The following is a 15,897-nucleotide window of genomic DNA, read 5'->3' as shown; positions in this document are numbered from 1 at the left end:
ATGGGTGTTGGGGTCAGGGAAGGAGACAAGAGGAAGATCAAGTCTAGTCTCTCATAGGCTCAGAGCTAGCCCTCACACACAACCCTCACACACACAAAAGGATTGCATTCTACCTTCAAGTGGAAAATGTTACCCAGCAACCAATAATCATCAAAAGATAAAAGAGACATATGACCACAGAGATATAGACAACTGGTTACGCTTTCACTTAAAGCTCATACATTTTAAACATTCCTTTCTCCATTTTATCTATGTATCTATGTATCTACCTATGTATGTATGTATCTATCTATCACCTATCTGTCTGTCTGTCTGTCATCTATCTTTGAGACAGGGTCTCACTGTACGGCTCAGGCTGGTCTCAAACTTGCAAACCTCCTGCTGGAGCCTCTAAAGTATAGGATGAACTTTGTTTTGGGTTGTTCCAGTAATGGGCAGCGACTATCTTAGCCATATAAAAAATGCAGGTATATATGTAAATATTTAGAGAGAGTGTGTTAAAAATCATCCAAAATTAATTTTGAGAGGATTCCCACTTTGTATAATCAGCACACAATTGAAAAAAAAAATTAAGCTTCTGAAATTCCTTTTTGGAAAGCAGGAAAAATATTCGAATTAATTAAAGTGTTTTTTTTTTTTTTTTTTTTTTTTTTTTTTTTTTTTTTTTTTTTTTTTCTGAGACAGAGTTTCACTATGTAGCCCCGGCTGTCCTGGAATTTACTATGTAGACCAGGCTGGCTTTGGACTCATAGGGATCCACCTGCCTTTGCCTCCTGAGTGCTGAGATTAAAGGTGTGTGCCACTATGCCTCACTTTAATTTTTGAAAAATTGACATCAAAATATCAAACTTTAGAATCAAATATCAATTAAATAATCAAGCATCAAATGGTACTCACCATGGTACCTTTACAGCAAAAAGTGCAAATTACATGAAGAGTCTATATGGGCAATCTGAAATCAACACAACTATGTGCTAGAACAACACCAATAAACCTGTCTTTTAAGTAAAATAAAGATATATATACATACATTTTTGGCTAAGTTAAAAAAGTATGTCAGCCAAGAGATTCTAGCTGTTATGATGGGTTGGCTAAACACAAGTGTTGAGGACAATGCTCCAGGCACAGGAGTTGTCTTTCATTTTTCCTTAACATGAAGTCAGAGAAGATAAAATTCCAAAGGGTAAATTCAGAGTTCATATAGGTCAGCACATTACTCACATGTGTGCATTTGACTTTATTAAAGTAGTCACAATGCAATAAAAACAGATAATGACAGTTAATAATTGACTCTTGAATACTAATTGGGAGGTGACCGCTAATAAACTCTACAGCCAAGGTTCATGTACAATGAGGGCTATATCAGGTCATTTTATCATCCCAACACCACACTTCATTTTTTCTATAGCTACAAAACCATTTAAATATTCATAGCATATTTCCAAGTTGTCTGGAATATGGTTAAAAGCAGCTAAAACATTCTGCTTCTTTAACTCCAGAACCTCTTAAGGTGAAGGGTGAGTGCTAGAAGTGCCTTGGTCACCAGTCCCAGGAGACAGGCGTCTCCAAGTAACCCCTGCTGCAGCTCGACTGCCCGGGTGACTAAGTTCTCCAGCCCGCCCAGGTGTGCTCAGGCTTTCAGTCTGCAGAGCGTGCCCTACAAAAGTGTGTCTCATAGGAGAACAGCGAGTGTGACACCTCATTTTGTCACAGTAAAAGAAGATGTGACAAAAGTCCCTGTCCAGTACTTACAGCGTGGTGAATTTACCAACATGCACATTCTTGCATAAGACTTGAATGCTGAAATGGGGCTGTTTGGTCATGTCTACACTTAAGCACTCTGTCTTCAGAGACGCTGGGGTCTGTCAGGTATGCCCACATAGCTTGATGTGAAAGAGTAGATCCCTTAACTGGACAAAGTAACTGTCTAGTACAAGGAAAACCTAACTATGCCAGGTGACTGGGTTTGAGGAAGCTCTCACAGCAAGCATACCACCAGCGTCCCCCCAGCAGGAGGGGTGAGCCATTGCCCATCTTTAACATCAAGCCAGCTGGAAAATTGGAAAAGGGCTTGAAACCATTTACATTATCTTTGGGTGGTGGAAATGGCAGGTGATTTTCAAGTTTCTTTTATATGCATATCAGATTTTTTTTCTATAGAGATGTAATACTTAAATAATTTTACAAGTAAAAAAATTTAAAATTAAAAAAAGTTTAAAATTTTCATGATTTCCTTGTTTTCAATTGCTGAGTAGTATTCCATTGTATAATGTACCACAATTTCTGTACACATTCCTCAAATGAAGGACATCTAGGTTGTTTCCAGATTCTGGCTATTACAAATAAAGCCGCTACAAACATGGTTGAGCAAATGTCCTTCTTGCATACTTGAACAACTTTTAGATATGTGCCTAGGAGTGGCAAAGCTGGATCTTGAGGTAGCACTATTCCTAATTGTCTGAGAAAGCGCCAGATTGATTTACAAAGTGGTTGTACAAGTTTACATTCCCACCAGCAATGGAGGAGGGTTCCCCTTTCTCCACATCCTCTCCAGCATGTGTTGTCACTTGAGTTTTTGATCTTGGCCATTCTGATGATGTAAGGTGAAATCTCAGTGTTGTTTTGATTTGCATTTCCCTGATTAAGGATGTTGAGCATTTCTTTAAGTATTTCTCTGCCATATGATATTCTTCTACTGAGAATTCTCTATTTAGCCCTGTACCCCATTTTTTAATTGGATTACTTGTTGCTGTTTAACTTCTTGAGTTCTTTATATATTCTGGATATTAGCCCTCTGTCAGATATAGGGTTGGTGAAGATCCTTTCCCAGTCTGTCGGCAGTCGTTTTGTTCTGATGACAGTGTCCTTTGCTTTACAGAAGCTTTTCAGTTTCATGAGGTCCCATTTATTGATTGCTGATCTTAGAGCCTGTGCTGTTGGTGTTCTGTTCAGGAAGTTGTCTCCTGTGCCAATGAGTTAAAAGATTTTCCCCACTTTTTCTTCTAACAGGTTTAGTTTTATGTTGAGGTTTTTGATCCACTTGGACTTTAATTCTGTGCAGGGTGATAAGTATGGATCTATTTGCATTTTTTTTCTACATGTAGACATCCAGTTAGACCAGCACCATTTGTTGAAGATGCTGTCTTTTTTCCATTGTATGATTTTGGCAACTTTGTCAAAATCAGGTGACCATCAGGTTTATTTCTGGGTCTTCTATTCTATTCCATTGATCCACCATTCTGTTTCTATGCCAGTACCTTGCAGTTTTTATTACTGTTGCTCTATAGTACAGCTTGAGATCAGGGATGGAGATACCTCCATAAGATCTTGTGTTGAAGAGGATTGTTTTAGCAATTCTGGGTTTCTTGTTATTCCATATGAAATTGAGAATTTTTCTTTCAAGGTCTGTAAAGAATTGTGTTGGTAATTTGATAGGAACTACCAAATTAGGAACTACTGCATTGAATCTGTAGATTGCTTTTGGTAAAATAGCCATTTTTACTATGTTAATCCTGCCAAGCTATGAGCATAGGAGATCTTTCCATCTTCTGATATCTTTTTCTATTTCTTTCTTCAGAGATTTGAAGTTTTCTTCATACAAGTCTTTGACTTGCTTGGTTAGAATTACACCAAGGTACTTCATGTCCAATATTACTCAACAATTAAAAACAAGGAAATCATGAAATTTGCAGGCAAATGGTGGGAACTAGAAAAATATCATCCTGAGTGAAGTATCCCAGAAGCAGAAAGGCACACATAGTATATACTCACTTATATGTGGATATTAGACATATAATATAGGATAATGATACTAAAATCTGTGTACCTAAAGAAGCAGAGGAAGGTGGAGGTCCCTGGGTAAGATGTTTAATCCTCATTCAGAAAGGCAAACGGGACAGACATCGGAAGAGGGAGAAAATAGGGAACAGGACAGGAACCTACTACAAAGGGACTCTGAAAGACTCTACCTAGCAGGGTATTAAAGAAGATGCTGAGACTCATAGCCAAACCTTGGGCAGGATGCAGGGAATCTTATGAAAGAAGGGGGAGATAGAAAGATCTGGAGGGGACTGGAGTTCCACAAGGAGAGTAACAGAACCAAAAAATCTGGGCCCAGGGATCTTTTCTGAGACTGATACTCCAACCAAGGACCATTCATGGAGATAACCTAGAACCCCTGCTCAGATGTAACCAATGGCAGCTCAGTGTTCAAGTGGGTTCCCTAGTAATGGGAACAGGGGCTGTCTCTGACATGAACTGATTGGCCTGCTCTTTGATCACCTCCCCCTGATGGGGGAACAGCCTTACCAGGCCACAGAGGAAGACAATGCAGCCAGTCCTGATGAGATCTGATAGGCTAGGGTCAGACGGGAGGCAGGAGGATCTCCCCTACCAGTGGACTGGGGAATGGGCATGGGAGAAGAAGTGGGAGAGAGGATGGGGTTGGAGTGGAATGAGGGAGGGGGCTACAGCTGGGATACAAAGTGAATAAATTGTAATAAATAAAAAAGTGAAAAAAATTTTAAAAAGTATGAATGGTCCAATGTATACCATATTTTGGTGAAGCTGAGTTTAGAAATACCTGATCCTTCTGAATTCTCATCTCATCAACTTCACTTTCCGCATACTGTGGATCTCGGGCAGGGTCCTGGATCACCTTCAGTGTGCTGGTATTCTGAAATTACAATTTTCCAAGTCATTTTATGCCCGTAACCCACGTTTCCAAAAATGGACTAGTATCTGTCTAAGAGACCAAGCTCCATCAGCCTGGCCCCAAGAGCTCTTTGCTGTCTCCAGCTTTCATCAGACTCTTGGAAATCTACCTCAGTTACAAAGCCCCCCGGCCCCAAGCCCCAGCCAGACACCTCTCTCTTCTAAAGCCAGAGAGCTTGGTTTGGAAGGGGGCAGACCTACTCAGCTGTTAACCTTCATGGCGTTTTGTTGACGACATCTTAAACTTTCCATCGTTTTGGAACATGAGATAGAGATGGTGTTATTACAGTAGGACCTGGGGCGTTCCCTGTCACAGCTGACTGAACTGTCCGGGATGAGGAGCACACACCTTTGGCGGGAAGAGCTTCTCATACACCTTTTTCCACAGCTCCATTGGTGAGTGGGCCTGAAGCTTTCCAATGTCACTATCAGGAACAGGAGGGGACCCTGGAATTGAAAGTTTACCCCAAATGACTACAAAGATTAAATTATCATAAACTAGTAATAAAGCAAATGCCATTTATTAAAGTACAAATCTTAGGCCACCCATTTTCCATCTCCATATTACAGGCACCATTACAATCACGCCTACCTAGGCTGCTGTACTTGAAGCAGAGGCAGTGAGGAGCAATAGGTGAGTTATAACTCTGATTTTCCACACCCTGCACTGGTGTCTGCGCCCCATTAATAGTAATTCCAGATATGGACGTTTACACTGGAAACAAACATGTGTGTGTGTCAAGGATTTTGTTTTTCGTAAAACTGACCACTACCCAGAAGTTCGTTACTTGTAGATAACGAACTGTCATTATGCAGAGCTAAGTTTTATAACACTAGGAAACAGCTCAAATATTAACTAGAACTGAAGGTAGCATATACATTGAAAACCTATTAAAGTACACTAGGTTCAAGGCAACACAGACTGGTAAAGTTTTCTATACCACATACACACGTGTTTAAGTGCAGAGTGCTGGAGAGACATGGGAGAGATCCTCTTCACACACACTGTTCAGCTTCCTCTTCCTCCCTTGCAGTGCTGGATTGTACCAAGGACCTCATTCACTCGAGGCACTCTATCCTGAGCTACAGTCACAGTCCCCACTATTTTAATGAGTATAATGTGTTTATAATCTAAATATTTAAATTAATTTGAAAAAATTTAAAAATTTGTCATTTTCTGGCAATTTTCAATCTATATCCTGAGATTTGTCTTTCTTTCTGTTGTCCCTCCAAACTGTTCAACTGTTGGCCTTCCAGGGCTTCCTTACCATTTTGGTGAGAAAGTTGATTCACTACTTGAGCATGAGCATATGTGCGCACACGTGTGTGTGTGTGTGTGTGTGTGTGTGTGTGGGTATGTGTTTATGTGTGCGTGTGTATGTGTGTGTGTCTAACACTGGTATTTGGAACTGAACGTGAGTCTTCTGGAAGAGCAGCAGCTCTTAATCACTGAACCATCTCTCAGCTCCAGCTTTGTTATTTTTAAACTCAGTAATTAGCAAGCCTTTTCTGGCTAACTATTCTCACGGATGAAGAATTCCCATCAGTGTTATCGGCACACCATTCTCACAGATAGAAGAATTCTATCAGCATTGCCTAGTAACACACAGTGATTCTCAGTGCTCCTGACATTAAGCTGGCACTTAATAAAAAAGATGCCAATCTGCTAGGCAACACCATTCTATTCCTTGATAAACAGATTATGAAATCTGTGGGCTGAGAAAATACATTGCTGTAGCAGAGGCAAGCTATTCACTCTCGCTTTCTTAAGTGTTGAAAGAGGGTCTTGCTGTATAGCTAGTCTGTCTGCAACCTCCCCACCTCAGTCTCTCTAGTGCTAGGGTTAGCGGCTATTCCAGCACACACAACTGAAGACTTTTCTGATGGAGAATTAAGGGGTACCCGACGGTTCCTGGTTTATCCGATCACTCCAGTCTACGTATCCAATCATTATGTGCTCTGGAGTCCCCTGAGGAGGCTACCCTTCTGTTTTTTTTTTTTTTTAGAAAAATAGAGCTCAGAAGTCTGTCTGCATGTAGCCCTACCTCCTACCGCAAACATGTCAATGTGATGCAAGTGCCACCGATTCTGGGTATACAATAAATACATATGAAATAACTGTCATGGAAATAAAGCCATGCTGGAGACCAAGGAAACAGGAAGATAAAATCAATAAGCAATTTAAAAAGATTAAGCAGTATTAATAAGTTCACCAACCTATTTGACATAAAGAATCCAATCCTGCTGTGATAAACAGTGGTTTATTCTGATCCACACACATCGATTTGCTGTATGGCAAAGAAAAGATTCTAATTTAGTTCACCAATTGAATACGCTGCCACACTCTACTGTAAACACAAGGGCCATGCTTTATTTAAGTCACTGATGAGAGCATTGACCCAAACGGACCAGTGAACATTGATTGTGACAGGCTAACAAAGCCAAACCAGAAGAAAGAACAAAGACGAGGAAGCCAACACTTTCAATTCCATTTAAAATTAATAGAAGAAAATAATACCGAAGGAAAGCCGCTAAGATGAAAGGGAGATAACAGAAATCAGGGAGCAAGGATAACTGATTGGACAAATTTAACAGTACCTCTTATCAATACCAAATGCCAGTTGGTTGATAACACCACGGATTTTTAGTAACAGAGCTTCTGATTTGCTTGTAAACTTAAAAACAAACAGGAGATTAAATTACACTCTGCCCTATAATCTCCATGACAGGTAAAAATATGGTTCGAAACAAGCACAGACGGCAAGAGAATTACAGTTTTTTTTTGCCTCAAGACATTTACATTTGAGTAGACCAAACAGAAGCTGAGTAAAGAAACCTTGCTAAGCTTGCCTTGTTCTCCAGCATTCATGAGAACATGACATGGAACGGGTCCCTGTGAACACACCGGCCATTTCACCTCCTCAAATAATCAGAATTTTCTTTTAATTTGTACATTTGTGCTTGCCTGGAATGTCTGTAGTGTGTGTTAACATGAACACTCTTAATATGTTTTAAGAGAAAGAGTCCCCCGATCTAAACTGGGTTGCCTAGACAATGGGAGGCATACATCACGAGTGACTGTGGCACCTACAGTGTCCTGTGGCCATCAAGGCAGTTGTGTGGCAGCTGCAGGCTGGGGTGGAAGCCAAGAAGCTCAAATCCGGAGCTTTGAGAACAGTGAGAGGAGGTGGCGTCTACCAACAGTTAGGCTCAAGCCTGGGGAAGACAGGGTGCACGGCCATTTTACAAGCTGCTTCAGTCACGGTTTGCCTCCCAAATCCCTCGCCATTCAAAGACAAAGATCAGATATATTAATTTAAAACAAAGAACTAGAGTAATGCTAATGTTTATCCTGTGGTATTTAAAAATAGAAAAAAATTAGTAAAAAACCAACTGTTGTACTTAATTTTACTACATAATTACATATTGGTTACAATGTAATTAATACATTGTTATTGATTTAAACTATGTCATCTTGTAATATTTTGTTTTTATTATATGGGAGAGGAGAAAACCTAGTCATAAATATGTGCCATGGGATGTGGGGGTGGGAGAACATTAGAAAATTTCTCACTAACTCCTCTAACTGCTGCCTCGCAAACGCCTCCACACACAGCTCTTGACCTCCTCGTGGGTCAGCACAGTGCAGAGGGACTCCCACCCAGAGCAACTCATCCCATTTTTAGGTAGTGATGGGTTACACGTCCCTCTGCACTCATTAGTAGTAATATGTAGGCATTAGAAAGCTCTGCCATATTGATTCTTTTCAAAACGGTGAAACTATTTCTCAAAGCATTCTGTCAGCCTGACATATAGGCAGATAGAGTTTGGGCTAAAAAAGGCAAATGGGACAGGAAATGGAATGTGAAATGCTCTAAATCCATAAAACTGAAAACATACAGAACACACAGCACTTTCAGCCATGAAGGCGGGGGGCTTGGACATGCTGTGAGTGCATTAGAGGAAAGGAGATCATTAAGTATTTATTCAAATACTAAGGTAGCTTTGGTTTTGTTTTTTGAGGCAGGGTCTCACTATACAGGCCTGGAGAAAGTAGGTTAAATCTTAAAATTAATCTTGTAGTGTACATTATAAGTTTACCTATATAAAAGCAGCTCAGAAATTAAGGTAGCATTTTTCAGCAAAATTCTTTTATATTTCATCATTTTCTTAAAGAATAGCCAGTGCAATCTGCCAACACAGAAGACAGTTATAACCACCTGCTTTCGGGTGGTTGTGAGACAGGTCTGCGCAGCTCAGGCTGGCTTGCACTTGGGCGCCTCCTGCCTCAGTCTCTTGAGTGTACCAGGCTATCACCACCATTTACTGACGAGCTCCGTGTTTGAGGCACACTGAGCCCTTCACATACCCGTCTGCTGCTCCTCATGACACTCTTATGAAGAAGGTGCCATTTCTGTCCATTTTACCTGAGAGGAGGTGAGCCTTAGGTGACTTGCCTAAAATCATGTGTCTAGTAAGTTGTCACACTGACATTGACCCAGGGAACATGACTTCAAAATTCATGATTTTTTTTTTTTTTTTTTTTTTTTTTTTGCGACAGGGTTTCTCTGTGTGGCCTTGGCTGTCTTGGACTCTCTTTGTAGACCAGCGTGGCCTTGAACTCACAGTGATCTGCCTGCCTCTGACTTCCTGTGTGCTGGGATTACAGGTGTGCATTGCCATGCCCGGCTCAAAATTAATGATTTTAGCCTCTACAACAGGATTTCTTTTACATAAGAACACAATTTTGTTAAAGTTTCCCCCCTATTTTCTTTTGAGGGCATATAGATTCTAATTCTTAAAGAGAAAAATAAAAGTGAGTGACTACGCCAGCGTGTCTCTGTAAGCTTGCCTGGGCCTACAGGTACAAGCAATGTAGGAGGAAAGCCTTGAACGAGTGTGGTCCTCAGACACCCTGCCTAACAGCCTGCAGGAACAGGGCGTTGGAAGTTCGAGAAAACAGGACAATGCGATATTAGCGAATCTCTTATTCACAGCTGTGCAGCCAGCTCCACTCTCCACACTCCCTCCTCTCCACGCAAGCCCAAAGGACAGGAAAAGCACTGACCATCAGGGAGGCGCCATAATAATGTGCAACAAACCGAAGCGTCTTGCATATCACCTTTCTCTTCTCAGGATCAAAATCCTGTAGAAGAAAATTATTGAAAGAAAAAAATAAGCCGAGGGATCTCAACAGCTCACTCAGGGAGAGGCGCATTATTTGTTTTTAAGCCCCAACCCTGAGGAGTCGGGCTGGGTCTCCACGTTCCTGCCTACGGAGACTGAGCAAGGGCTGCAGCCTTCTACTGCCACGGCTATCAGATCAGTTTAAATGCTTGGCTTAAGAGAATCCAGATATAAGCACATATTTCATCTTGCGAAATACCCTAAGGATTCTCTGACAAGCCAAGATAAGAAGAAACTAATTTCCTGCTTTCTTCAATTTAAAGTTGGGAAGTAAATCTTATCCCTCGGCGCTGAAGATTTGTTTTCTAAGTCTCCTGCGTGGTCCCCGTTCTAACCACTGGACTCTTCTTTACCTTCTTAGGATGTTCTTAATGTATCCCCCTTTCTAAAATCCTTAAGATGGGTGCTTCTGAGCCTGTCTCGTTCAGAGTGATTGTTCTTATTTCATCAGTTTTATTCCTCCCCACAAAGCATACCCAATGAAATGGAAGCACATACCTGAAAAATATCATATTTACTTCCAATTATGACCAGAGGTATCGGAAATGGGTCAATTAATTCACGATCCTGTTAATGCATAAATATATTTGATTTTAGCTGTGTATTGCTATACCCTCAGGAATTTTTAAAAAAAAAACATCATTTTTCATCTCTTCATAGATGTTGACCATATTTACTGTCATAGCTTGTTAAAATAATAACTTTCACCTCATGCTGTTTTTTAGTGTAAAGCCAGAAACAGCAATTCTCAAAATACCACAGTGTTCATTTGTTTCCTTGTTCTATTGTTCCGTTTTCTTTTTCTTTCACTCTTTCTTTACTCTTTTATTTTTGGTCATCATTTTTGTTTTTCGGGACGAGATTTCTCTTGTGGTCTGGCTGTCCTGGAACTCATTCTGTAGACCAGGTTGTCCTGAAACTCAGAGATCCACCTGCCTCTGTTTTCAAAGTACTGGGATCAAAGGCCTGTGCCATCACAGTTCAGCTACTATTCTGTTTTCCTGCACAGTACATTGTATTTGTGGGGTTTCTAATTTATGTTAATTACTTACAGCTTGGCTTTGTTTTGCTCTGAGTCTATGTAAGACACATGCACACAAACTAACCATGGACATCCATCTAGTTTTCTACATCATGACATTCATTCCAAACTGTGTTTAAATAATTTGTGCTGCTATCACAGCAACTTTATAATTTAAATAGTTTCTAGACAATGGGAAGAGCCTGATGACATGTGACAGACACTAATGAATGGAGAACACAGTGTGGGGAAGACTGTTGGAACTCTGATTCTGCTTCAGTCTTTAGCTACAGTCTTTGCCAGTTCAATCTGGTTTCCATTTTCATTTTACAGAGATTATAAAATCATTATCAGAATTCTGCTCTAAATCCCACTTGTCTTGAGTGGTGAGATACACCACGATAACCACAGCAGATGCCTAACAAGAACACATCACCATCTTTCCCTTATTTTGCTCTTACTGGGGTTTTATGAAATGGCTATAACTCGCCAGTGAACAGTTTCATCTACATCACATGAGTTTTGAGTCTTGCAGAAAACTAAAGAAGCTGTGTTGCAGGGGCGGCCCTGCTCTGTATGGCGCCGACGCCAGAACGCCCCGACCAGCTCACCGGATGGTCCTTCTGCATAGCGCTCCACATCCTCTGCCTCATCTCGGAGGCGGCTTTGGAGTTCATCTTCCCCAGCTTCATTATCACTTTGTCTACGTGGCTTTTTGTGGCTTGCAGCAGATTTTCCATGGTGGGCCAAAGGTCATTAGGTTTGGAAAGATCCAAAACAAGAACAATAGAAAATGTCCTAAAGAAATAAAAACAGGTTTAAGCAAAAGAGATTGCAATAGTGATTGCTCTGAGATGTGGAAGTCCTGAAGTTTATCTAATAGAGTTTAAGAAAAGCCCGGCATACCATTATTCTAAGACGGGAGTGAGAGTGAGAATGTGGTTACAGCCTTCTCTACCCTGGTGTTCTTCACCGCCGGCACTCAGCATTACAACTAAGAAAATCCAGTTTAGCCAGAGACGCTGAATGATGCTGCATTTACACCTAATTTTACCTGGTGCTCCAAAGAAGAGGAGAAAAACTCTCGATGCCAATGTCAGCAGCAACACAATGTAAACAGAAGGACTGACAAGGCTTGCTGGGCAGTTTACTTGACCTTTGTGGGAGTCTCCTCAGGTGTGCTGGTGCCCGTTTTGTGGGTCTGAAGTTAGAAGTGCATATTTATATGACTAGTAAATGGAGAACTGCCTTTAAACCACAGGTGTCTGTCTGCCAGCCATATGCTGTCTCCTGAAAGCACAGCTCTGATTAGCAGAGGACACTGCCATCACCATACACAGTGGATGCCATTCCTACACATTAAACACAAATCTAAACTCAACAAAATTACCCGCTTATGAATGGGTTCAAATAACTCCAATGAGATATTCCGTTGGCCAAGAAGCACATGAAAAGATGCTTAAAACCTGAAGAAACAGCTCAGCAGTTAAAAGCACTGGCTACTCTTCCGGCAGATGACGATTCAATTCTAGTTCTGGGGTTCTGATACCCCTGTTGGCCTCTGTATGTACTGCATGCATGTGGTGCACAGATACACATTCATGCACACAAAACACCTATATACAATAAATTTTTAAAAATTAAAAAGTGCTCAACAATTTCTATGAAAAAAGTCTAAAGCAAACCCTAAATGAGAGCATGGTCTCACAGCCATTAGGGTATCTGTTACTGAAGAAAAAAAAAGATAGAAAGTAAGTGCTGCTGAGAATACAGAAACAGAGTTCTATGCATCGCTGGTGAGAATATGAAATGGTGTAGCAGCTATGGAAAACAGCATGGCTGTTCCTAAAATAATACAATAGAATCACCACATGATTCAGCAATTCCAGGTCTATGCCTCAAATTCTGAGGAAGCTAATTTTAATTAATTAATTAAATTGTCATTTGTTTCTGTTTTTCTTTTTAATATTTTTTATACTAATTACAGTTTATTTGTTTTGTATCCCAGCTGTAGCCCCCTCCCTCATTTCCTCCCAGTCTCACCCTCTGTCCCTCATCTTCTCTCTGCCCCTCTCCAAGTCCACTGATAGGGGAGGTCCTCTTCCCCTTCCATCTGACTCTAGCTTATCAGGTCTCATCAGGACTGCATTGTCTTCCTTTGTGGCTTGGTAATGCTGCTCCCCCCTCAGGGGGAGATGATCAAAGAGCCAGCCACTGAGTTCATGTCAGAGACAGTCCCTGTTCCTATTACTAGGGAACCTACTTGAGCTACCAGGGGCTACATCTGTGCAGGGGTTCTAGGTTATCTTCATGAATGGTCCTTGGTTGGACTATCAGTCTCAGAAAAGACTCCTGTGCCCAGATTTTTTGGGGCATGAAACCACATGATTCAGCAATTCCAGGTCTATGCCTCAAATTCTGAAGAAGCTAATTTAAAATCATTTATTTATTTATTTATTTATTATTTGTTTTTTGAGACAGGTACTTACCTTGTAGCCCTGGCTAATCTGGAATTTATTATATAGCCTAGGATGGCCTTGAACCCATCCAACATAATCTTGGCTAGGGTCCAGACTGCTGGAATCACAGGCACGAGCCACTACGCCCAGAAGGAAGCTAAGACTGAAAAACTATGTGGCTATCAATGTTCATGGCAGCACCAGTCACAAGGGAAAACAATGCACATGTCCATAGATGGGTTAATGGGTGAGCAAACTATAGTATATTCATATAACAGAGTACTACCCACTTTTACAAAGGGAGTTCAACACACGCTACAGTATGACCTTGAAGACATTATGCTAAGTTAAATAAACTACACAAAGGCAAATGCTATAGGACCTCATTATATAAGATACCACGGACTTCAACTGCCAAGAGTCTCAGGAACATCACTATAGAAGACGAAAAGGTCCTAGGAATGAACATGGTGGTTTTGGCTGTACAACAGTAGAAATGTTCTTAATGTCACAGAATGACTCATTAATAAATGATGTCAGTGGTAAATTTTATGTTATGCATATTTTACCAACTGAAAAACAAATATAGATAGATAGATAGATAGATAGATAGATAGATAGATAGACAGACAGATAGATAGAGATGAATGCTTTAAAAAATGGTCACAGTAAGTACACAGATATCTAATCATGACCAATAATTTTTCTTTTTTGAGACAGGGTTTGTTTGTGTAGACCTGGAAGTCCTGGAACTAGCTCTGTGGATCAGGCTGTCCTGGAACTGACAGAGATCTGCCTGCCTCTGCTTTCTGAGTGCTAGGATTGCAGTTGTGAGCTATCAGGCCCAGCTCAGAGCCAACATGCTCATTCAACAGGCAAATATTTTTCCAGGAGACAAAATGATGCTATTTAGTTATGTAGTTATTTTGTGAGGGTCAGTCAAACAAGCTATTTTGGATAATTCATATAAAACAGTATCTAAATTCTGTGCCTGTGGTCTCATTTAGAATCATTCAGATACTAATTATCAAGTGTATTTGTAAAATTCCTGTCCAGCCAGTCATTTCCATATCACCTCCTGTTTATAAATAGTCCGTGTCGCTGTAGAATCACATACTGACTATGCACTAGTAAAGAAACTAAATTTACTCTTAGAGCTTTAGTGAATTATACTTTGTTTATAGTTATATTTTTGTTTTTTAAAAGACCAGTGCAATCTTTTTACTGTGGTAAATAATATAACATAAAAGTCATTTTTAACACTAAAAATAGGCAAAAGAAATGGATTACCCAACTTTCTGTTTCTAGTACTTGTGTTGCTTTGTACCTTCTTTATGGCAAATGTTAACTAAGAAAACAGATTAAAAGTTCTTACAGTGGGAACTCCCCATAGGCAATGTTCTACGTGAATTAGTCAAAGTCTGCAGAAACACTCTGTTCTATGAACCTTTATGTGAAAGGTAAACAGTATCTAATCACACATGGTCGTATAGCAGTTTTTCAGTTTGCTGACCAATACAAGGAAATCATGTGCCAGACTAATTCCAGTTTAATAACTCTCTGTGACTAGCAGCTACTTTAAGTGAAATCCTCACCAACCCTCCGGACTACCCAGTAGCCCTGGGCCTAATTCCTTACAGCCAGATCTTTTCCCTCTCCCAAGGCTGGCTTCTAGCTGCCCGAGAGCCCAGGGACAGGAAGTCTCAGACCCCACACAGTGAGGTATTAAAGAAATATGGAAAGTTTTCATTTCCTGTAAACCCTAACTTTCCAGGAGCCTGTCTGGCCGGGTCTCAGATTAAGTGAAGAAGAGTGAGTCACGTACAAGTGAGGGCTAGAACAGGAGCCAAGATCCAGCACAGGCAAAGTGGGTCTTTGTTTACAGCCTCCCTGTGTCTGGCCATACAAGGTGGCAGGGTTCCTAAGCAACTCCCCACTCTCATCATCCCCACTCTCACCACCTCTTCTAGTCAACTACAAACACACTAGTTGCCAGGAAGCTTCCTCCTACAGAAGATGGGAACAGACACAAACCCCACAGCCAGACAATGTGCAGAGAGTGAGAGGCCCTGGAACACTCAGCACTAAACCCACTGTCTCTAGCAAATACCTCCTGTTAGGGTTCAGGAAACCCTGTAGAAGAAGAGGCAAGAAGAATGTAAGAGCCAGAGGGGTTAGAGGACACCAAGAAAACAGGGCCCTCTAAATCAAAAGGTTCTGTGCACTATAAACTCACAGAGACTGAGGCAGCAAGCACACAGCCTGCACAGGTCTGCACTAGATTGGGTCCTAGAGCTAAAAGGAGAAGTGAAAATCACGGCCCCATTCCTAACCCAAAAGCTATCTCCAATTGATAACCTTGCAAATGAAAAGTTAGTTTTCTCCAATGGATTCTGTGATGGCTGTTCTTAGTTGTCTACTTGACTACAAGCGGAATTAACTAAAACCCAAGTGGCTGGATATGCTTGTGAGAGATTTTTTTTTACCTTAATTAAACCAATTGAAGTGGGAAGACAC

General features: G+C 40.8%; 1 protein-coding gene across 1 annotated transcript in view; it reads right to left on the bottom strand.

Moving 5' to 3' along the window:
* Positions 1-15,897, bottom strand: part of Dync2li1 (dynein cytoplasmic 2 light intermediate chain 1) — a 36,140-nt gene that overhangs the window by 5,870 nt on the left and 14,373 nt on the right. Inside the window, exons 6-12 of the mRNA XM_055622532.1 lie at positions 11,533-11,719; positions 10,399-10,467; positions 9,782-9,859; positions 7,312-7,388; positions 6,931-7,001; positions 5,063-5,160; positions 4,583-4,675 (exon numbers count right to left, since the gene is read on the bottom strand). Coding sequence (XP_055478507.1) covers positions 4,583-4,675; positions 5,063-5,160; positions 6,931-7,001; positions 7,312-7,388; positions 9,782-9,859; positions 10,399-10,467; positions 11,533-11,719 — 673 coding nt within the window. The remainder of the gene's footprint in view (positions 1-4,582; positions 4,676-5,062; positions 5,161-6,930; positions 7,002-7,311; positions 7,389-9,781; positions 9,860-10,398; positions 10,468-11,532; positions 11,720-15,897) is intronic.

Source organism: Psammomys obesus, unplaced genomic scaffold, assembly GCF_907164565.1.
Source record: "Psammomys obesus unplaced genomic scaffold, mPsaObe1.curated_primary_1811, whole genome shotgun sequence".
Classification (NCBI taxonomy): Eukaryota; Metazoa; Chordata; class Mammalia; order Rodentia; family Muridae; genus Psammomys; species Psammomys obesus.
This window is presented reverse-complemented; position numbering and strand designations above follow the sequence as displayed.